The sequence below is a fragment of the Choristoneura fumiferana genome, chromosome 2 (genome assembly GCF_025370935.1).
Source record: "Choristoneura fumiferana chromosome 2, NRCan_CFum_1, whole genome shotgun sequence".
Classification (NCBI taxonomy): Eukaryota; Metazoa; Arthropoda; class Insecta; order Lepidoptera; family Tortricidae; genus Choristoneura; species Choristoneura fumiferana.
The window spans coordinates 1,074,369-1,097,533 of record NC_133473.1 but is presented as its reverse complement, the minus strand read 5'-3'; the positions used below and the strand labels follow the sequence as shown (position 1 = coordinate 1,097,533).

Sequence of the window (23,165 nt, the reverse complement as noted above, 5' to 3'; positions counted from 1 at the left end):
TCATACTATATGCACGTTCTCTCTTTTGCAAGTCGTAGACTTTTTCTTTTCTCTGTGTGTTTGTTATTTCTTTACCCCTTTTTTACCTTATTATTGGAATTAAAACCTGTGGCAACTTTGTTGGTCAATGTTTGATGTCATTGTTTACAATGTAAGTTTTATTGTACCGTTTTGTGCCCATAATAATAAATAAATAAATAATGTCTTCAAAAGTGAGAGATTCGCATCATCAGTTTTTGTTCTTGGCCTATAAATGCTCTCATGCTGTCTTGCCAGCGCAGTTAACCAAAAATACCCATTTTCAACCGGGAAACAGCTAAAGAAAAGCTAAAGACTTGAGTACAAATGGACATTTGTGTGTTACGTAACATTAAGGGTAACAGAATAACGTTACGGTGCGTTACACGGGGGAGGGGAAGCAGGATCAATGTGTATTACTTGAATGCCCCCACAGCTGTAATCTGCAAATTGTTCCAGGGACTAAGATGACGGTGATAGAACGCGAGGAGATCCTCGGACCTTCGCCGGAGCTGAACTACAAGAGGAGTACCAGCCAGGAGCGCGTGCAGAGCGGGAAACAGGAAGCCGGGAAGGGAGAGGGCACGAATGAGGTAAGCAAGCTTGCTGTTGCTCTGATGAAAGAAATAAATAAACAAATTGACTCACTAACGTTTTGACTTGCTCAACAACTGACTCGACTCCCTCACTAACTGATTTGACTCACCCACTCACTGAGTCGACTTACTCATTGACTAACTCGACTCACTCACTAACAGTTTTAGCTCAATCACTGACTGACTCGACTCACTCGCTACGTGAGTTGAATCACTCACTGACTTACTCGACTCACTCACTACCAGTTTTGACTCGATTACTGACCGACTCGACTCACTCGCTACGTGAGTTGAATTACTCACTGACTAACTCGACTCACTAACAGTTTTAGCTCAACCACTGACTGACTCGACTCACTCGCTACGTGAGTTGAATCACTTACTGACTTACTCGACTCACTCACTACCAGTGTTGACTCGATTACTGACCGACTCGACTCACCGCTACGTGTGTTGAATTACTGTCTGTGTAATGTTGTTAACAGTGTGACGCTTGGCTACTTAGTGGAGAGAAATAAAAGCAATTGCAATGATTTTACAATTATAATCTAAATTAAACAAAGTAGAATACAATCTATTTGCCAAACGCTAAATTATAGGCAGAAGTACCTCAGGGTGTGGGTTTTAGAAATTCACTATATAGTAAACTTTACAATTAAAAGAATGAGCCGTGAGCACTTAACACCGTCTTATGGACAGCCACTTCCCTGTAGTGCGGCGCGCGGTGAGTAGTTGCGCGCGTCCGGTGACGTCACGGGTAGTTCCGGAACGTTGGCGGGTCAGTAGATGTGGTGGAGTGGGTTAAGGCGCTCGATCTTCGCAGCTGGTATCAAAAACCCTGGAATATGCAGTTTTGGCCATTTAGTGAAAAGTCTGATTTCACGTTACTGACTGCAACATCCAGCGGGAGGTGAAGATGAAAGCACTACTTGCAGGATGACTACCAAAAGCATTAAATAGTGATCAATGATGTTGCAGCAGCATACAAAATCAGCTCGATATGGTAAGAAGTACTTTGTCATGTCATACTAAAAAGCGGAATTGAAGTGATTTATTCATACAAGTATTTCCAATTTCGTGACAGTAAATTAAAAGTAGCTGGGGTTTAATATTATTGAACGTTTTAAGTTCATAATTATATTAAAAACACAATTATAATATTTATTTTTTTGACAAGTGGGTAGATAAATATGCAACTAAAAATAACTTTGATATTTAATTCCCTCAAAAGCTTATCTACAATTACTACGTAATAACAAATGTATGAAGCAAGCCAAACACATGATAGAATAAGTAAAATTAGGCATTACAGTAACTATCTACTGATTCATATTAGTAATAAATTGCAACACTCACCCAGTCGGGGTAAACACAATTCACTTTTGATTTTTAATGTAGAAATGTACAAAGCAAAGGTTTTTTTATGATTACTAAGTTTAAAACTTAGGTTGATTAAAAAATAGTGACCATCAATTAAATTTGGAAGTGTCTAGTTCGGTCTGCGGTTCAGTGCGAAAAAGGAGTGACCTCTTCTCTCAGCCGCGCGAGACCCTCTCCCCGACGTAAACAATGACAGCGCTAAACCTCCGTGTATAACTCCTACTGCATTTTATTAGCTAAATCGCCTTTATGTTGATTTGTTCTATCGTAGTTAAGGATCCTAGCTTTAAGTATTTTGTCTAGTTTTATTGTTATTTTTAAGTTTGTACATAATATGGAGATCGTAGCATAATATTGTTAACTAAGAGGAACGCTGTAACGATTACGTTACATACCCTCCCTTTTTGGGTAGAATTTTGCCTAAGTAAAATTCGCTATCACATCACTAACTCAGAAGCTACCAGTTCGACATACAGCCTTCGATTACTTCCTTCACGCACACATATTCACCATTAATTCAATATCTGTCATACAAACCACAACACATTCAATTATGTTACAGTTCCTTTCACACAGAGTATTTTCTTTAAATACTCGCCAATAGCTTAAGATAGATTTTAAAATTAGCAGGTCTCTTTATTTCTTATATGTATTTTTAATTTATTGCATTAAGCTAGATATACCTTATTAATCTTACTATGGCAGGTAGTGCCATAATTAGTTTAACAACTGTGGTGGTGTATTTGGTAGATAGTTTCAACCCCTTATAGGTTTTATATTAAAAATAATTTTATAAAAAGGAGACTTTAGTATAGATAGTGATAGGTTTTATTTAATTATACTTTGTAATTCGTTAATTTGATGTCCTTTATATGCCAATCACCAATGTTATTACCATGCAGATCTTGGAGTACAAAAACAAGTGGTGACTTTTTAGCAATTATGCGACATTTTACAAATTTTGGAGCTAGTTTTTTTGCAAATTTGTTATCTTTATCGCTCTGATAGTAGGTGCGCTTCCAGACAAAATCACCTACGTTAAAATCGGCATGTTTCCGACGTAAGTTATAGCTACGACAGTTTCTAGAGTGTGATTTTAGTAAGGAACATTGAATTTGGTCGAATATTTTCCGCAGTACCCCTAGATTTTCAGCATATTCGTCTCTTGGCGAAAATATGAGATCTTTTATGTCATCCTTGTCCAGATAATGGGAACCACAGGTTACTAATTCCCGGCCATAAACAAGAAAGGACGGTGTAAAACCAGTCACTTCGTTCGTAGAGGAATTAATGGCAAACTGTATTTTAGATACGTTAACGTCCCATGATCTGTGATCGTCGTTTTCTACAAAAGAAGAAATTGCTGTCAGTACCGTTTTATTATAGCGCTCTACGCTGTTCACTTGTGGAGTATACTTAGGGGTATACAGGACATTAGGGATCTTATATTTAGCAAACAGGAGTTTCAGGATATTGCTGGTAAACTGTCTACCGTTATCCATTATTACAGTGCTTGGAATACCGTGAACCAGGAATATCTTATCCTCCAGAATACGCGAAAGAATTTCAGCTGTAGCACGCCTTATTGGAAACAAGTGGCAGTACTTAGTGAAACAACAAGTCACGACGAAAAGGAACGTGTTTTGATTTCTAGATGGCGGCAATGGTCCAACCAAATCCATGCTTAACATTTGAAAGGGTCGGCAGCACTCCTTAGGGCGGCCCATAGTACCTAGTGTTGTATGATTAGCGTGTTTATAGGATTTACAGACATCACAATTGGCTATGAAATTAGTCACGTCGCGGTGCATGTCTGGCCAAAAATATTTTAGAGAAAGCCTTTTGTATGTCTTTAATATGCCGAAATGTCCAGCTGTAGGACACGAGTGATTTTCTTCTATAATCTTAGATCTATTTTCCAGGGGAATGACCTCTTTCCACTCGAAGTCTCTAGTTAGTGGGTTCAAACTTTTTTTGAAACGATACAGTTTGTTATTTATAACCTGGTAATCTAAAAACGATGTAGGCGTATTTTGGCAGCCATTATATATATTTCGATACCAAGGGTCGATAACATTCTGAATTAAGTTAGATATTATTGGTGTATTTATAGCTGAAACACATACACGAGAAAGACTATCTGGTACTACGTTATCGGAACCGCGACGGTGTCTAATTTCACAGTCAAATGTAGAAAGTCTTACTCCCCATCTAGCTAAGCGACCTGTAGGATTATTAATGTTTAGAAACCATTTAAGAGCTGAATGGTCGGTGTAAATAACAAACCTGTGACCATTTTCAAGGTAGCACCGCCAATGTTCAACTGCTGTTAAAACCGCTAACGCCTCGCGCTCTGTAGCACTGTAGTTTTGTTCTTGTTTAGATAGTGATTTACTCATATATGCTACGACCCGCTCTACGCCGTCTAAAGTTTGTGTAAGAACCGCGCCAATACCCACATCGCTCGCATCTGTATGAACCTCGAATGGATGCGAGTAGTCAGGACATGACAACACAGGTGTAGAAATAAGGCATTTTTTAAGAGCTTTAAAGGCATCGTCAGCTTGAGTAGACCATTTAAACGGTGGTGCAGTTTTAGCTTGGGACGTCAGTTTATTCAATGGCGCAGCCAGTGTGCTGAAATTTGGTATGAATCGGCGATACCATGATGCAGTACCAAGAAAACGTCGAACCTCTTTACGGTTTTTTGGTGGAGGGTAGTTAACGATAGCTGCAACCTTCTCAGGATCAGCATGTAAACCATTAGAATCTACTACATAGCCTAAGTATCTGAGCTGTTCTCTAAAAAATTGACTCTTCTCGAAGTTGATAGTTAGATTCGCAGTTTTAAGTTTTTCCAAAACGCGCACAAGCAGTGATATATGTTGATCAAAAGTAGGTGACACTATTATAATGTCATCAATAAAAACAAAAACTTTATGTTCAAATTCTGGACCATAAAACAATTGATCAACTAATCGTTGTTGTGTAGCTGGCGCGTTTGTAAGACCGAAAGGCATAGATTTAAATTGAAATGTACCCCGAGTTGGTATATAAAAGGCGGTCTTGCATCTATCTTCCTCTCTGATTAATATTTGCCAGAAACTTTTAGACAAGTCCAAGCTAGTCAGGTACTTGGCGTCGCGTAAATTGTCTAAAATTTCTGATATATACGGTAAACTGTAAGCGTCTTTCTTTGTTATAGCATTGAGTTTTCGGCTATCGAGACAAAATCTAAGCTGTCCGTTTTTTTTAGGAGTAAGTAGAACAGGTGAGGACCATGCACTTTCACAAGGCTCGACTACGTCCTCATTAAGCATTTCATCTAGTTGCTCAATCAAAACACGTTGCTTTTCTAATGGCATTCTATAGTATCGTTGACGAATGGGGGCAGCATTCCCAGTGTCAATAGAATGCGTGATTAGCGTAGTCCTACCAAGACCACGTTCCTCATAAGAATTTCTACGAAACTGTGAAATAATGTGGTCGGCTGTTATTTTTTGGTCTTCAGAGAGGTGATCATAACTACATAAATTTGCGTTTTTATCTACAGTGACCTCACAAAGAGCGACATCAGATTCCGAACGCATTACCACCGCAGTTAAATGTTTTGGAAATAAGCCAAAATCATTCCAGAAGTCCATGCCTAGAATTAATGAATTTTGTATATCAGGAACAACATAAATCTCCAAAGTGTGTGCTTGGTTCATAAAAACTACAGGGAGGTAAATACAACCAATGCTTTTTAATTTATGACCACCTGCAGCTATAAATTGTAAAGGTTTCCCTCTTTGTAGCACAAAACCTTTGCTAGTAAAATATTTGTGAGAGTTGTTTCCCAATATAGAAACCGATGATCCCGTATCTAGTAAACCAATAATTGGTTTATCGTGCAATGTGACGGAAACGTGTGGACGTGAGTAATCTATTTGTAGGTTGTGGATTGACGAGACAGTGTAGCACGAAAAGAAAGTTGAGATGAAATTTAACCAATTAGACCATTCAGAACTGTCAAATTTAGTGACCTTAGTCTCATCGTACTCACTGCCCACCCAATCCACAGTAGTTAGTTTTTTTGGGTAGACGTTGCTCTGCAATCTAAACAATCCGGATAACGAACTCCTTTCTTGCCACATTTGAAGCATATCGGATAATGCGGTTGATGGCACTGTCCCAGAGAGTGAGTATTCACGCGGCATCTTGGGCAATATAGTACTGGAGTATTTGAGCTAGTCGGTGTATTTAAGGAATTAACTGTTGTTTTTTTTGAGTGTTCCGAATCATTTTTACTGAAAGAATTGTTATTATAATTAGGTTTATAGTTTTTGAATCTGTCGATATAATTTTGTTTGTAAGTAGGAGAACCGTTATTGTTGTGATAATTATGTTTGTGGAATGACGTACTAGGAGATTGCCTGTTATAAGCAAATTCTCGGGCTAGCATCTCGGAATTTATTTTTGGTGGTTCATGAAACTGTGCTGTACGAGACTGAATATTCTCATAGCTACGGCAGAGGTCCTTAAGGGCATCGATTGAATTAATGTTAGGAGATGCTGCTAGTGTACTGGCATAAGTAGGTCGGATATTATGCAGCAAAATTTCTAATTTGTCTTCTTCTGTAAGCTGTTTATTTAATCTTGAAAACATACCATGCATAATAGAGATATAGATAGAAATATTTTCTTGTTCGCCCTGAGTACGCATCCTAATCTCTGACAGTAGACGATAGTCATAGTCACTTTGACTAAAATCCTGCTTAAGAAGTTTAACTAGGTCATCCCATGACTCAACCTTGTCTTTGATGCACCGGTACCAATGAAGAGCGTCATCCGTAAAAATTTCGTATGCAAAAGTCAGCAGCTTGTCTTTAGGCATACTTCTAGAGATAACCAATTCCTCAGCCTTTTGTATAAAAGATCTAACGCACGATTTACCAGAATATCTTAGTTTGCCGACAACATCTGAAACAAGTTTTTTTTCGCAAGTGACAGAAATAATATCAGACAGTGGTTCCGCTGTGCTCGATGCAGTGGATGGTATTTGCATTTTTAAATTTTTAAGAAGAGCAAAATGCTGCTTAAAAGTATGAGAGCATTCCTTATATAGGGAATCTGTAGCTTCTTCCCTATTTATCCTTATTAGTCTATAGTAAATATGATGTAGCATTGTTTCTGTCCTAGAGTAAACATTTTTATCAAATTTAGCTTTAAGAATGTCTAGATTTTCTTTTGTTTTGACTAGAGTATCCTTAACCTCCGACAAATCAACCTTTGAGTCCAAATGAGACTCCAAAATATCCTCCGGTGGCAGCACTGGAGCTAATTTAACAATTTGTTTTCTAAGTTCCTGCACTGATTCTCCCGTAGAACCTCCCCTAACACCAACCTCATATTCAAGTTCGGTTTTTTGTAGTGAAAGATATTTGATTTGATAAGACATTTTCCTCAAAGTAGGTGTGTGTTGCAATTTTACAAGGCAGTTTTTTTTTATAATAATCAACAGAAGCAGAAAAGCAAAATTCCCAGCGCAGTAATCAACTTAAGATTTATTAACTGGTATCACCAAAAATGTGGGTAGGTTATATAAAAAAATAGTTTTAAGTGTAGTGATAGTCAGAGTCGCAAAAGCTGCAATCTAAAATATAACAGTGCAAATAAATGGTTGCAAGACACAATTTTGGTGATAAATTGATCGTACTTATAGCTAAAGCAACCAACACCAAAGATAACTACAAAACACCTTAAACGAATGCAAGTGAACACGGCTCAGTGAAATTCCTACGAAAATGGCGCCACTGTGACGCTTGGCTACTTAGTGGAGAGAAATAAAAGCAAATGCAATGATTTTACAATTATAATCTAAATTAAACAGAGGAGAATACAATATTTTTGCCAAACGCTAAATTATAGGCAGAAGTACCTCAGGGTGTGGGTTTTAGAAATTCACTATATAGTAAACTTTACAATTAAAAGAATGAGCCGTGAGCACTTAACACCGTCTTATGGACAGCCACTTCCCTGTAGTGCGGCGCGCGGTGAGTAGTTGCGCGCGTCCGGTGACGTCACGGGTAGTTCCGGAACGTTGGCGGGTCAGTAGATGTGGTGGAGTGGGTTAAGGCGCTCGATCTTCGCAGCTGGTATCAAAAACCCTGGAATATGCAGTTTTGGCCATTTAGTGAAAAGTCTGATTTCACGTTACTGACTGCAACATCCAGCGGGAGGTGAAGATGAAAGCACTACTTGCAGGATGACTACCAAAAGCATTAAATAGTGATCAATGATGTTGCAGCAGCATACAAAATCAGCTCGATATGGTAAGAAGTACTTTGTCATACTAAAAAGCGGAATTGAAGTGATTTATTCATATAAGGATTTCCAATTTCGTGACAGTAAATTAAAAGTAGCTGGGGTTTAATATTATTGAACGTTTTAAGTTCATAATTATATTAAAAACACAATTATAATATTTATTTTTTTGACAAGTGGGTAGATAAATATGCAACTAAAAATAACTTTGATATTTAATTCCCTCAAAAGCTTATCTACAATTACTACGTAATAACAAATGTATGAAGCAAGCCAAACACATGATAGAATAAGTAAAATTAGGCATTACAGTAACTATCTACTGATTCATATTAGTAATAAATTGCAACACTCACCCAGTCGGGGCAAACACAATTCACTTTTGATTTTAATGTAGAAATGTACAAAGCAAAGGCTTTTTTATGATTACTAAGTTTAAAACTTAGGTTGATTAAAAAATAGTGACCATCAATTAAATTTGGAAGTGTCTAGTTCGGTCTGCGGTTCAGTGCGAAAAAGGAGTGACCTCTTCTCTCAGCCGCGCGAGACCCTCTCCCCGACGTAAACAATGACAGCGCTAAACCTCCGTGTATAACTCCTACTGCATTTTATTAGCTAAATCGCCTTTATGTTGATTTGTTCTACTCGGAGTCAGACGGATCCTAGTTTAAGTATTTTGTCTAGTTATTGAGATTTTTAATTAATGTAAAAAGTACGGGCAAAATCGTAGCATAAACTTAACAGAGGAACGCTGTAACGTATTAAGTTAAAACAGTGGTCCGAAAAGGATACCTTGAATTCGAAAATACAGCTGGTTTTAGCACGACTGACATGTTTTTTATGCAAGCTGTATTCTGCAACTTTGCTTGTGTGCTGCGGGAACTTTGCGCCTACCATAAAAAAAAATCAGGAAAGTAGTTTCAATTGCGGTTTAGTAGCAGGAATGTTCCGGATTTTTTATTTTATTTTTTATTTTTTTATTCGATTGGATGGCAAACGAGCAAGTGGGTCTCCTGATGGTAAGAGATCACCACCGCCCATAAACACCTGCAACACCAGGGGTATTGCAGATGCGTTGCCAACCTAGAGGCCTAAGATGGGATACCTCAAGTGCCAGTAATTTCACCGGCTGTCTTACTCTCCACGCCGAAACACAACAGTGCAAGCACTGCTGCTTCACGGCAGGATTAGCGAGCAAGATGGTGGTAGCAATCCGGGCGGATCTTGCACAATGTTCCAGATATTGCCTTTTCATGCAAAAACACGAAGTTTTCCCCAATTGACAATCGACACCAATTGACCTAGTTCCAAACGAATCAAAGCTAGTATCACAGACAGTACGTATTTAAACAGAATATAAATCTAGATAGAACTATAGGCAATAAAAAAGTACTTGAACTAAAATAAACACACTTAAATCCACAATAAAAATCCAAAAATCGTGTCCAAACATTCATAGTTTTCACAAAAAATCTGACTCTAGCAGAGATCACACTCGGACCTCAACTTTTCTAGTCAGGTGCTGTAACTACTACGCTATCTGGTCGTCAAAAGTATAAAATCTAGAGCAAAAATACGTATAACAAACTAGCTCAGCGACATAGACAGTCGCAGTTATTATACCAATAAAGACAAATACAACAAAGGTCTCTACGGGCATGGCAATAAATATGTCATAATATTAGGTAATAATTGCACATTTACATTGCAAATGAGATTCGAATTCCTGCCCCAACGCTGCATGGAAATCAGCTTTACACTTTTGAACTTTGTGACATTAACATAGGTATTTAACAAACAAAGATATTTAGGTATCTTAGTGTAAAGTACCTAACTTATCGTAGTTTAAGATTTGATTGAGCGCAACGCCAACAAACTGTCTCATAGTTTGGCGAACATTTTAAATAAATAAAAAAAGTATTTTCGCCAAGGAAAACATCCAAAGCACACATTGTTATTGTACAAACCGATCTCACGAGATCGCGCTAATTTTATACCGTTTATGCAAAACGCCTCAAAGAACGGTACATCCCCCGACCCAGTTCCGTAAATTGTTTTTTAAAACGTCGATTATCAAGATAAAGTTCAAAGTTTGTGAAAAATTTCCCCAAGGAAGAAAAGTTGCGCCCCCCGGGAGCTGTAATATGCCGTAGCATTGCCGGATGTCGGAACATAACGTCTTACTTGGAATTTGCGGGATTCCACACTTTATTTATTGAATGTCTGTACATTCTACTTTTTTTCCGAGTGCTAGGATCTACTGCTACATCTGGATCGCTTCACCTTACTAGTTACTAGTAATTCTGCCACTAAGTAGCGGTTGCGCTGTTGAGTTTTGACGATGGCAGGAAAGCCCGGAGTACACATTTTTTTATTCAATTTATTTTTATTCTCACTGCCTTGTGACTATGCCACAAGTTTAATACCTATATAATGCACTATTCAGTTCATCTCGGTTACGCAAGGTGTTAATCAAGTAACCTAAAACCTGGAAGCAGTTTGCTCAGAATTGAGTGTAGAAGGTACACTAGAATGTATTTTTGCAAATCTAGAAATTACGAATACACCAATTTAATATTTTATCGAGCTTGCATACAATTTAGATAATTTAATACTGGTCGTTTTTGTCATATGAGTGTAGAGTTAGAAAATAAGAATTACTACAAGAAGATAATTTTAATAGCTCTTTACTCGGTCAACGTGTTGGCATTGCCATACAACGAGGAAATGCAGCCAGCCTTATGGGCACCCTGCACAATAGCAGCGACTTGGGTGATATTTGTAATTAATTTTAATATGATAGAAAACAAAATAAATAAAAACTACATAAATATACCTAACTATAAAAAGAAAACACCATCTAAGAGGCCCTCCTGCGGCATACACCCCATTACACTGGCGGCATTACCTCTCTGTACAGTCAGAGAAATTCGCTGGGAGAGGTAAGCGCCAGCTCTGGGGTCTCCTGAGGTCTCTATCAGCCGGGACGACAAGGCCCCCATGAAGGCCCTCATGTCAGCCGACCAGGGACCCATTGCCTCCACTGCGATTAATTATAGTTTTTTAGGATTAAAGTATATTAATTTAAGTTCTATTATTATTTATTTTTGTTAATCATTGTGTATATTGCGTGTTACCTATTTATTAAATAAAATAAGCAATCAAATGAGGATTTACGAAAGAAGATAATCTTTTTGAATATATAAAAATGTATCCCTATTTCCCTTGGTCACGGCATCACGCGTGAACGGCTCGACCGATTTTGCTAATTCTTTTTTTGTGGTGTTTGCTATTGTCAGGAGAAGGTTCTTATAAAAGAAGAAGCCGCGGGCACCAGCTTTAACAATACTCGTTATAATGTAATTTTGAATATGTATAGATTCTTAAAGACAGCAGTCTGGTGAAACCTTCTACTTTCAGAGGCCATAGGTCAATCCAAGTCTAGGCTATCATCTTTGTCGTACCTATCAGTGGCGATGCGTCTATAGAACTCGATTTCCACCGGCTTGCCCAATATTTACAAAATAGGACAACAGAACGTTCAGTATTTGTGAAAGATGTGAGCGATTTTGCTTCGGCTTTACCATGGAAATATCTCACACTTCGCCACTGGTACCTACCTATCCAGTTTTAATAGAAATCTTTTTAGTAATCTAGTAAAAAAGAAATCCCGTTCAAGCATTGTCAACGTGGAAAAAAAACCTTTACGTCCTTCGGGAGTTCTTCCTCAAACTCATGATGATGATGGTTTATTGTAATTTATTCTTGTTTACTTATAACTAAATCTATTTTATTTCTCAAAATTATTTACGTGAATAAGTTTAGTATATTTATTTATCATTCCGTGAGTCACAGACCGTTCTGACCACAGACCTAATATCGAGATAGACGAAAAGAGCGCTTAAAACTGTATGAGAACCTAGCGTGTCGAATTTTTTCGTACCTACGATGAAGTCACGAGCGAGATTTAGTGATGGGAAATCAAGACCGCACGGTAACGATTCAAAGGCGCGCAGAAGCGATTCAAAGGTGTGCCGCCGCGACTCTAGCGGCGGCTTTTTCAAAGCGCATCGCGCATTCGGTCGGAGAAAACTTTGACCGTGGATCAAACTTTTTACACGCAAGGTATCTGTCTGTCTGTATCTCGATACAGGTCTGTGGTTCTGACAGAATATCAGCACTGCAGGCGTCTAACATCTCAGCATTGTGCTGTCAGCGGCTGTTTCACTTTTGCGGGGACACACAAAATCGTGTGTTTTTACTTTTGTATTTCTTTTTTGTTTTATTTGTGTTTGCTGCTTTTTTTTGTTTTGATTTGTTGTATTTGTGTGTCTTTGTGAATGTGAAATGTCTTCTTTATATAAAGCTTGATTGACGAAATTACAGTCAGCAATTTACCCTTGTATTCTTCGTGTTAATAAGTTTATGTTCCCGTTCTCGTCGGATGTAGCAGAATGAACAGCCGCGTAATCAACTCCACGCATTGATTGGAAACTATTAGTTGCTGTCCACAAAACTTGGGCCCAATCAATCATAATGTAATCCAATATTTGTCCAACGTGCGCCAACTAAGTCCCCCATGATTGATGCCGACAAATGACACGTGTTTGTGGCAGTTGGCGATTTGTTTGGACAAACGTTGGTCGTTATTGTATTGATTGATTGTTTTTGGAGTAGTTTTTGTTTTGTTTTTGGAATTATAGAGGAGTAATAGTTGTTGATAGTTCCTTGAAAACTTGTCAGGTAATAATTACAGAGGCTTTTGATGATCAAAGTTTTAATCCTACTTATATTATAATTGTGAAAGTTTGTGAGTATGTGTGTGTGTATATGTTTTTTACTCTTTCCCGCTAAAACAGCTTCACAGTTTTGGATGAAACTTGGTACTCAGACAGCTGGATATCTGGAATAATTCATAGACTAGTTTCTATCTATCAATATTTTATAATACAGTATGTATCAGAACGAAAGGCAAAGAAAGAGACCCATTAATGTTTAGACCATAAATATGATTATGATGCCTGGCTTATGGAAATTTAGCATCTTTTTGTGGTAGTGATAAAATAAAAAAGTAAACCATTATTTTATAACCTCCTGTATTATTTACAATCTTATCAATAACAACTAATAAAATTACATAAATGTTAGCTGATAATGTTATACCTAAAATGCGTCCTGCACGACTCTAGAACCCGGTTGGTTGTGAATGGTCGTCAGGTTGAGATTGAGCAACTAAAAAAGAAGCAACTAAAGGTTAATAAAAAGTATGTTATTACAACACATACTCCACTTTACTATCAACCAGGTATCAGCTTTGCCTTTCGTTCTATTACTTACTGTATACTAATATAAGTTTGTGAATTTTACAATTTTACCTGTGAAAATGACAGAAAAGTTATATTAATTATGTACAGTCGGACAAACTGATTGAGTGGAACTATTATAGTACTGTCAATGGAACTAGTGAACACACCCTTCTGATAAGCAATTTCAATATCATTTCCTTGACAAAAGTATAGGATGTCAACTCGACAAGTTTATCACGAAGGTTCCACCGCAACATGGCTCTGTTTATTCGACTGTATAAAAGAATATGATTAGTCAAAAAACTTAATTTGCAAATAGTTTGTATCAATGAACTGTCAAACTGAACAGAAAATAAGACCTTAAGACAAACAGTTGTAGTACATCTTATATCTTTCTATATCTTAGCGCTAATCCCAGAGCGATTCAGAGCAGGAAACAAGCCGAGCTCGAGCAAAGCAATCGAATAAAAAATTCAACGCGTTCGAATATTCAAAAACAGAGCCAAGTCGCTGAGTTATTCAACAGCGTTGTGCTGTAATGGGGCCCGTACATTGCGCACGACGTCTTAACACTTTCCCTGCCGTGGGACCCGCCGGTGGCTCATAATTAAATAAATAAATGTCATGGGAGAATTGACACCAATTTAACTGAGCCCCAAACAAATCAAAGCTACATAAATTCATATTAAATGTTTAAAACTCAATAACAAAATATTCGCGTTTTTTATACAAATATCCTCCCCGATTGGGCATCGAACCCGGGTTCTCTAATTACTTGGCTATCGGGTCATCAAAAAGTGTGAGCAAGTAATAAGTCAATTGATGTGAAGTAAAAAGTGATATTTCTTTATTTTTATCTAAAAAATGAAGCTAAAAAATTACCAAGGTGGTTCAAATATGCAGAAACAAGTGTCAAGACTCGTTGGGTTATTCAAGAGTAGTTCGCTGGCAGACGCTGCGATGGTCCGACGCCGTGCACACTGCTATGTTTATTTTAAGCCTTTTAAAATAATTAATTTAACAAGAATCTTTTTTTACCAATTAGTTATTTATAAAATGCGCAAAGTTTTAGCTTTCTTTAGATACCTATCGACCCATATTGCTAAAATGGATTTTTTTTAACCCCCTTCAATGTTTATTTCATGGACGCCATTTTGAAATAATAATTATACTCTATGCCACTTCCAACAGTATTGACGAATCTAATGATACCTTATATTTTTATTTTGAAAACTATTCAGCCGTTTATGCGACAAAAAGGATCAGATAGATTGCTTAAAAATAGACTTTCATAAAAGTCATTGTGTCATTCAGCCTTTGTTAACTTTCCAACAAAATTATAATTTCCAGCAGTGTACTGCAAATTAAATAACCAAAGCAGTAATAAAATAACCAAAGTATCTGTCGGCTTTCATTTACAGTTACCTGCCAATTTACTTTGCTGTACATTGCTGGCAATTGTATTTTGTTTTAAAAGTTAACAACTCCCTTCACAAAAGCCTGGCTACCAGTAACACACTGTATATTTTGGCACGCTCCGCTATGGCAGATGTTAATGTACGAGTTGTCTGTTTACACACGCATGCATACACGGATTTTTACTATTAATAAGCTTCCCAGGTAAAACTTAAGGAGCCAGTGCACACACACCGGGCGTGAAGGCGTCGTAATCTCGAATGGAATTTAAGAGTCAGCATTAGCATTTGAAATCGGGCCTCCGGAGGCGGAAATACGCCAGAACCCTCAGAGGATGCAACCAATAGAGTGATACGGGTTATCGTCGAGGATAGCGCAAATTAGCTTCATTATTAACTTCTTAATCTCATCATCATGCCTCTGTTAAAGTTCAAGCAATCACAGCATAAGCAGCTTATACCAGTACAAAAGAATTCCTGTCACTACCTCACGATAAGCATGCAGGCACGCGCATACTCGCACGCACACACACACACACACACACACACACACACACACACACACACACACACAAACGCTCCGCTAATTCCTTGTTGTTCGCGTCCGACCGAGGTCTGTTTAGGACTCAGTCTGAAAATCAGCGCTGGACCTCGATTTCATGCTGAAACCGGGACCCATTGTCACACAGTATATTTTATGTTCAGTTTTTTTTTATTTACAAACAGTTTTATCATTATTATTATTTTCTGTTTTACTTTTTTTTGGTAGCAACAAAGATTTTTGAATTTGAATTTGAATCATCATCATAACATCAGCCGTAGGACGTCTTCTGTTGGACATAGGCGTTCTCCATATACCTCTAGTGGATTAAGTACATTAGAAGCGGCCGGCAACGAAATGAGTGGATGACCTGAGGCCACACTGAGGCCGTGTTGCGTAACGTTTCCGACGTTCGCGAACGTAATCAAATGACAAAATTCGCATAAAAAACTGTCATTTGATTGCGATCGCGTTAGGTAACATGGCCTCTGGTTATAACCGCGGGTTCACAGTGGATGCAGGCTGCTTCCAACCGAAGTAACTAACCCCCTTATTCATAAACGACAATCAAACCTATTTGAGTTAAAATGCCGCTAAAATTCGTTTGTCCTTATCTGTCACTTCGACATTTGTATTTGTTAGAAAGGGACAAAGCATTTGTTAGTTAACATAGGCTTATGTCCAAAATTTTACGGCTGATATGATGACGATGATGAATAATATCGATCATAATAATAATAAAGCTGGGCAGGTGCGAGTTGGACTCGCGCACCGAGGCTTCCGTACAAATATTTTTATTATTATGATGTAACTAAAAATTTATGCTTTTCGCAATTTTTCCTTTATCTGTCCTATAAGATGTTGCTTTGTACCTAATTTCAAGATTCTGAGTTCACGGAAAGTACCCTGTAGGTTTTGATTCCCTTGCGAGTGTCGAAAATTTACAGCATAAACGGCTGTATCTTTTGATTGTGTTGGCTTAGAAGCTTGATTTTTTCACAGCTCCAAGGGACTTGACTTGACTTGAGTATTTGAAATGAATTTCAGCTTGATACCTCCACATGTTCTTGAGGAAAAGGGTCTTGACAGACCGACAGACGGACAACAAAGTGATTACATAAGGATTCCTTTTTTTTCTTTTGAAGTACGGAATAATAGTATCTATATTATTATAATATCTGCTTGTTTCACAGTAATCGCCAGTATTTTGGTGAAACTTTTTTTTAAACAAATTGTATACTGGTTAATTCCTCTACGTCGGAACCTAACTCGATACACTGATACAAGTTCTGTTGCACGTGGAAACTTGATTATTAACTTCGTTGGTTTTCGACACGTTTTTGATTAGAAATAGATTATACGGTCACTTTGTGCGGCTTTACGTGTAGTTTATGGGTCGGAAGTGAGATCGGGATGATGTTAAGGGATACATGTCACAAAATATTGTAATATCCAACCACTGCGCGCACTTTGAACGAGATTTTTGAGAAAACCACGTTCAAATAGGCAAGTTCCTAGAAATACATTGTATTGTATTGTATTGTAAAACTCTTTATTGTACATAAAACGCATGAAAAAAACATAACACAGGATAATAAGATGTACAAAGGCGAACTTATCCCTTAAAGGGATCTCTTCCAGTTAACCTTTGAACGATTGACAGGATATCAGACACAAGAGTAGACACTACAAGTACAATGAAAAGGTAAAAGAACCAAAATTGAAATTAACACACATTACATTATTATTAGTCCGTCAATTAGATTTCGAAAAAAATTTCGGAAACCGATTTTAAAGGTTTTAACTTGCAATGTATGTTTGTTTAATGTATGTACCTATGTATATGCGGGTCAAATCTTGCAAGTGACCCACTTCCCGATTTCCGGTGAAGCTGAAAATTTGCATACATATGTACACTGAATGACAATGTAATAATCTGGTAGTGATATCCTGGTATTTCAACCAGGATTGTCTCCGCAGGACAGAACTCTTCAACGGTCAATGGCATCGACTTGAAATTTGGTATGCAAATGTAGCTTGAGTGACTCATTTAGTTATTAGCCAATACGGTATTCGACTATTTTGTATATGTTTTATAAATTAAAACTACACAATGCCTGTTATCGAATAGAGGAACAATTTTTAAGCTACCTTTACAAATAACAAAGTAATAAAGGTGTGAAATTCAAGATTAGACAGAGAAAGACATACTGGCATGTGACGTCACACGCCATTATCGCCATACTTGCTGTATAGAGAAAAGCGTTTGAGAAAGAGACAGGTATATAGATTTTTCAAAAAATCACTATAAATCCAATTTTCAACTGATTTCAGTTTTCTCTTCGCTAAACACTGTCTGTACATCTATATTTTCATAATAGTATTAAGATATGGCATATTCAGGAGTTGTCAAATACCGTATTGCAAGCAATACCTTAACGTCAAGAAAATCCCACGATACTAACGCCATCTAGGGATATTTCACCTATCTTTTAGCCCTCGCTAACCTGTTTTATTTGCTCCTATTACAGGCCACACCCTGCAGTTATCATAGATTCTACTGCTCAAACGGTATTTAGCCTTTGTTCATTTACTTTTAAAAATAATGAAGTCTTTAGTTGTCCCCTTTGTCATACAATTTAAATAGTATTAACAATGTACGCCGTCCTAGAGCCCAATTGACCTCGCCTGTCACGCTACAAACAAAAAAAAAATGATTTATATTGTTTCTTCGAATAAACGCTAAAGGTCGCTGAATTAATGTAGTTTAGTTTTTTTTTTATTCAACTGGATGGCAAACTAGCAAGTGGGTCTCCGGATAATAAGAGATCACCACCGCCCATAAACACCTGCAACACCAGGGGGATTGCAGATGCGTTGCCAACCTAGAGGCCTAAGATGGGATACCTCAAGTGCCAGTTATTTCACCGGCTGTCTTACTCTCCACGCCGAAACCCAACAATGCAAGCACTGCTGTTTCACGGCAGGATTAGTGAGCAAGATGGTGGTAGCAATCCGGGCGGACTTTGCACAAGGTCCTACCATCGCCAAGTTTAGTGTTTTTAGTTTGACGAGTACGGTCTATGTTTTAGATATTATTGCGCTCCTATTACCTTAAGGCCTCATCTTGTGGTTCCTGGAATTTTGTTACTAGTTATCTTACCTATATAACCGTATTTACAAAATTTACTACGATAAGCTCTACCAAAGGTACATCTAACATAATTATTATTTGTTCAACTAGATACACAATAAGCTCCAAATACATTCTCAGAAACTGTATAATACCTAATAAATTGTCCGGTAAAAGTCATGTCATCTCATCCCATGCGACGACAAATAGATTGAAAAACAAATTGATTTCGGTATTTATTGTTTTCCATGAATTGTTGATTGAGTGAGCTCCAATTTTATTCAGGTTCGGATTGGAAAGCTTTGTAAAGAATACAATATGCAGGTGAATGTAGAACTGACGTATTGCAGAATTTGTAGAATCTGTAAAGCATGAGTCGGACTCGTGCACAAAAGTACAATTTCCGTCGTTATTCATCGAGCAAGAAAACAAAAACGAATAACATGTTGGAAAACCCCCGACTTTGTCACTTCAAAGTTTGATATCTCAAAAACGGCTGAACCAACTTTAATAAAACATGTTGAAAACTATTACTAGAAAACCTGTTTTCAAGTTTAAGAGCTACGGTGCCACAGACAGACAGACAGACACACATAGCGGTCAAACTTATAACACCCCTCTTTTTGTGTCGGGGGTTAAAAATACACTTTTCTTGAGTGGGTACCCCTTTTTTCACTTTTTTGACATCAACCTTTTGTCTTATTATTTCACAATGCGAAATGCTACATCTATGACATGTACCTTTGTATTTCCGTCACCTACGTATATACTTATATATACAAATAACATACAAGTTTAGAATAATACGGTTCGATATAAATTTAGGAATCTTTTTTTCAGATCTTTACCCGAACACCTGGACAGATATGATAAGGGCTTTTGCTCAAGTTGAAACGGACACGCTTCGCTCGCTCTTCGTACTCGCTTTAACCAGCTACACATCTCATTGCACCATACCACCATACCATCTTTATTATATAAAATAAGTATGATTGGTTTTTTGGAGTCTTTTTGTATTTTTTATTTCAACTCCAAATTTGTTACTTTTACGGGTACCCCGTAAAACCATATCAAAATACAAACTGATACATGGATGCACAGAAAAACCAGAAAAAGTAGACCGCGGGACTCGACCCGGTCCATGCATGTCGCTAGTCTGCTGCTTAAGTAGCATAGTAAAAACCAGCAACCTGAGATATGTATGCATAGGAAAAATTCGTTGATTTCATCCAGCAGTGGTATAGAGATTATAGCACGCAGCACGGATGGCTGAGACCTTTCGATTCCCAGTGCTGGTCTCTTTTCGGTTTCTCTGTGCATCAATGTCTCAGTTTGGTTTGCGATATAAAATAAGTAAACAAACACTATTGACAAACATATCGACGACACATACGCCGGATGAACGAATTTAAGTTTACCGTTCACTTTCAATAAATTTTGCAACCCAGAACTTACGAATTAAGTCACTATTAATAACCGACATTAAATGGGCGTACATTCAAAACCGCTACATTTCTCAACAAGATCGTAAATAACGCATACAGGGTCAACAAACGGCCCTTTGTCAACAATATGGGCGCAGCGTTCCGGTGCACACTTGACGTGCTCCACAAACACTGCGTTTTGTGCCCACTGTAGCGTCAGTCATACGAAAACGGCCGCGGTGCAAGGGACGACAGGCGACGGCGTGGGCGTCCATGGTGGCAGACAAACAAGATCGTCATACGAGTACACAGGTTCACGTGATTGTCCAGAGGTTGTATTTTTCCAATGTAGAAGGCGATGATGAGGTTGGCGGCAATGTTCGAAGTCACAAACTGGGGCAGAGCATGTGCTGATGTCATGGTGCGTTATTAGACAACGCGAACATAATTTTTGAGCCTTTACGTACCTCCATCTGTCTCTACGCATGGCGCGTTTAAATGTTCGACAATCTGGTAAAGCATGTTCGGCCTTTTTACAAAAGTTACATGTCATAACATCTGGTTCAGCGCTTACCGTAACAAGTATGGGTCGAGCAGGGTTTGGATAGCAGTCACTAGCTCGCTTGACAGGATTGTCTACGGGTAGCGGCCTCTTGAATTCACGCGGTTGATAAAGTGTACCCGCGATTGAAACTTTTTCAGCCTCTCTCTTCAAAAATTCAGCCAGTAACACTAACTTTGGCTCCCCGGCGCGCAGCCGATCGTACGCAAAGTCGGTCCACTTTCCTAGTAATGTACTGGGCAGCTTTGATGTTATAGCTGATGCAAGCTCTGGGTTGCGGAGATGGTCGTCTTGTTTCAGTGCGCGAATTGTTGCCAAGCAATTATTTACCTTCATGGCGAAGTTAATAAGGTCATATTGATAAAAAGCAGGCAAGGGAGGCAATTTGCGTAGTTTTGCTGTAAGGTTAATAATAATCAATTCTGACTGACCGAATTTTAGCTCTAAAGCTTCCATGACGGCTGCGGGCGATGTATTGCCGATTAGCAAATCGGTGACAGCTTCCCTAGCATCGCCTCGTAGAGCTCGTCGAAGCCGAGACAGGTTTTCATTTTCTGAGAAACTGCAGGTCAACACAGACTCGTCATACGCATTCTTGAAATGGAGCCACTCAACGCAGTCGCCACTGAACAAAGGCAGGTCACGCGGCATGGCTAAGCGACTTAGTAATCGTTCTTCACGTTGAGAAGATGATTGATCCATCATGTCTTTGATTGCATGAGCCAACTGTAGTATGTCTGTGGCTTGTGCAGGCGCTGCACGGTCGGAAGAGTGCGCGACCGGCTCATGCTGCACAGGCAAGGGAGACATATTTACACGTTGATTATCTAACCAATTATAGGGCTCGTGGTTCTCGCTGTGGCTGTGACTGATAAAGTCGTCCTCCCTATCAGACTCAGCGTCGAGGCGAGCTAAGTCGGCCGCGAGTCGTTTGTCGATGAGGTCCTTCTCGATGCGCGCCTTTTCCTCGGCTGCCTTTAACTCTAATTCCTTCCGCCTTGCTACCGACGATGCTGATGACTTTTTCGACTTACTTGAGCGAACATCGGAGGGAGGTGGCTGGACAATGTAGAATCACAAGGAAGTTGCCGATGTGTAGATGGAACATCGCCGAGCGAGCTGATTCTCCTGCAGCTAGCTCGCGGCAACGTTGCCGTGTCATAGGTGGTGGTGGCGTGTTGAACATTATTTCTATATACACTGAATTTAAACTATGAAAAAACTATTGCACTGGTTTTAATTAATTTATTCGGTTCGATGTACCAAAATTGTAGACTGTATAATGATCTTTAGAGTGTAAATTAGTAAAATAAAACAACTTTTTAATAATAATGCAAAACTGGACACGCAGCGCGGACAAGGACTATGACAGCACTCTCGATATTCTTTTGTTTTCTTTCCGCGCTGCATGCTTTCCAATTTTATTAGTGGCCAATTGCTAGACAGCGTTGGTATACAAACTCTTTATTTAAACTTTGTACATGCGTCGTCTACACTCATATTGTACGTCAAATGCAAATATGTCCTTACAATTTCAATTTTTGTAAAAGTAAGTTCGTCCTTGGTTTGTGTCTAATTAGACATACGAGTAGATATTCTACAAATTGGGTGCCTTTGGCTTCAAAAATTTGAAAATTAAGTCATAAAATTTTCGTTTTAATAACAATAATTTCGACTTATAATTGATTGAAATACTAATTAAATACATTATATGATCATCCACTTTATTATTGTCATTGTCAAAAATGTTTTTTTATCAAACAGCTGGCAAACGAGCTGGCGGTTCGGGCGGGCGGCTTACCTGATGGTAAGTGATCACCATCGCCTACATCATTATTATTATTGTGATGAATGTTATAAAATAGGTCATAGAGTAACATATATATCTTAACTTCTTAATATTGTAAACGCAAATGTGAGCTTGTTTTCCACTTTCACGCTAAAAAAGGTAGTCAACTAAACTGATTTTGATGAAATTTGGGAAGAACAAACGTTAGTTTTTTATCCCGCCAAATTGCATAGTTTCCCATAGAATAGCGATAAAACAAATTGTTCGTATACGAAGTGACGTGCGACGGCTAGTCAAAAAATTAAAGACTTAAGTTATTCCCAGTTCAAACGACAAACACTAACTCATTTTACTCGCAATAATCCTTTGTCATCGAATCAGAATTTCTTTATTCAGTTTCAGTTTCGTGCATAATATCACCACCCTTGCTTGATATTCGAGCCATTGCCGCAGCCTCTCGATGTAATTCGCACTCCATTCTGAGCCTCTCGACAGTGTACATTGTTCTCTTTCCTCACCAACCCTTTTCCTTGTCGCGCGCATTTATTATAATGCGAGAGACGCGTCGCTCGGAATTAGTCATGCAATGCTATTTTTCGAATCCATTCTATTTTCCTGCGAATTACGTCCCACAGGACATTACTGTATAACACAAGGTGAATGACACATTAAAAGAGATAACTGGGCAACTGAGC

The 23,165-nt window shown here is 38.3% G+C and overlaps 2 protein-coding genes across 2 annotated transcripts in view; one reads left to right on the top strand and one right to left on the bottom strand.

The window, feature by feature from the left end:
* Window positions 1–23,165, top strand: part of LOC141445604 (protein O-mannosyl-transferase TMTC1-like) — a 308,979-nt gene that overhangs the window by 56,024 nt on the left and 229,790 nt on the right.
* LOC141445603 (uncharacterized) lies at window positions 1,144–8,937 on the bottom strand. The gene is made up of 2 exons (XM_074111446.1): window positions 8,657–8,937; window positions 1,144–8,143 (listed from the first exon to the last, which is right to left on the bottom strand). The coding sequence occupies exon 2, from the start codon at window positions 7,432–7,434 to the stop codon at window positions 6,061–6,063; it is 1,374 nt and encodes a 457-aa protein (XP_073967547.1). The 5' UTR covers window positions 7,435–8,143; window positions 8,657–8,937; the 3' UTR covers window positions 1,144–6,060.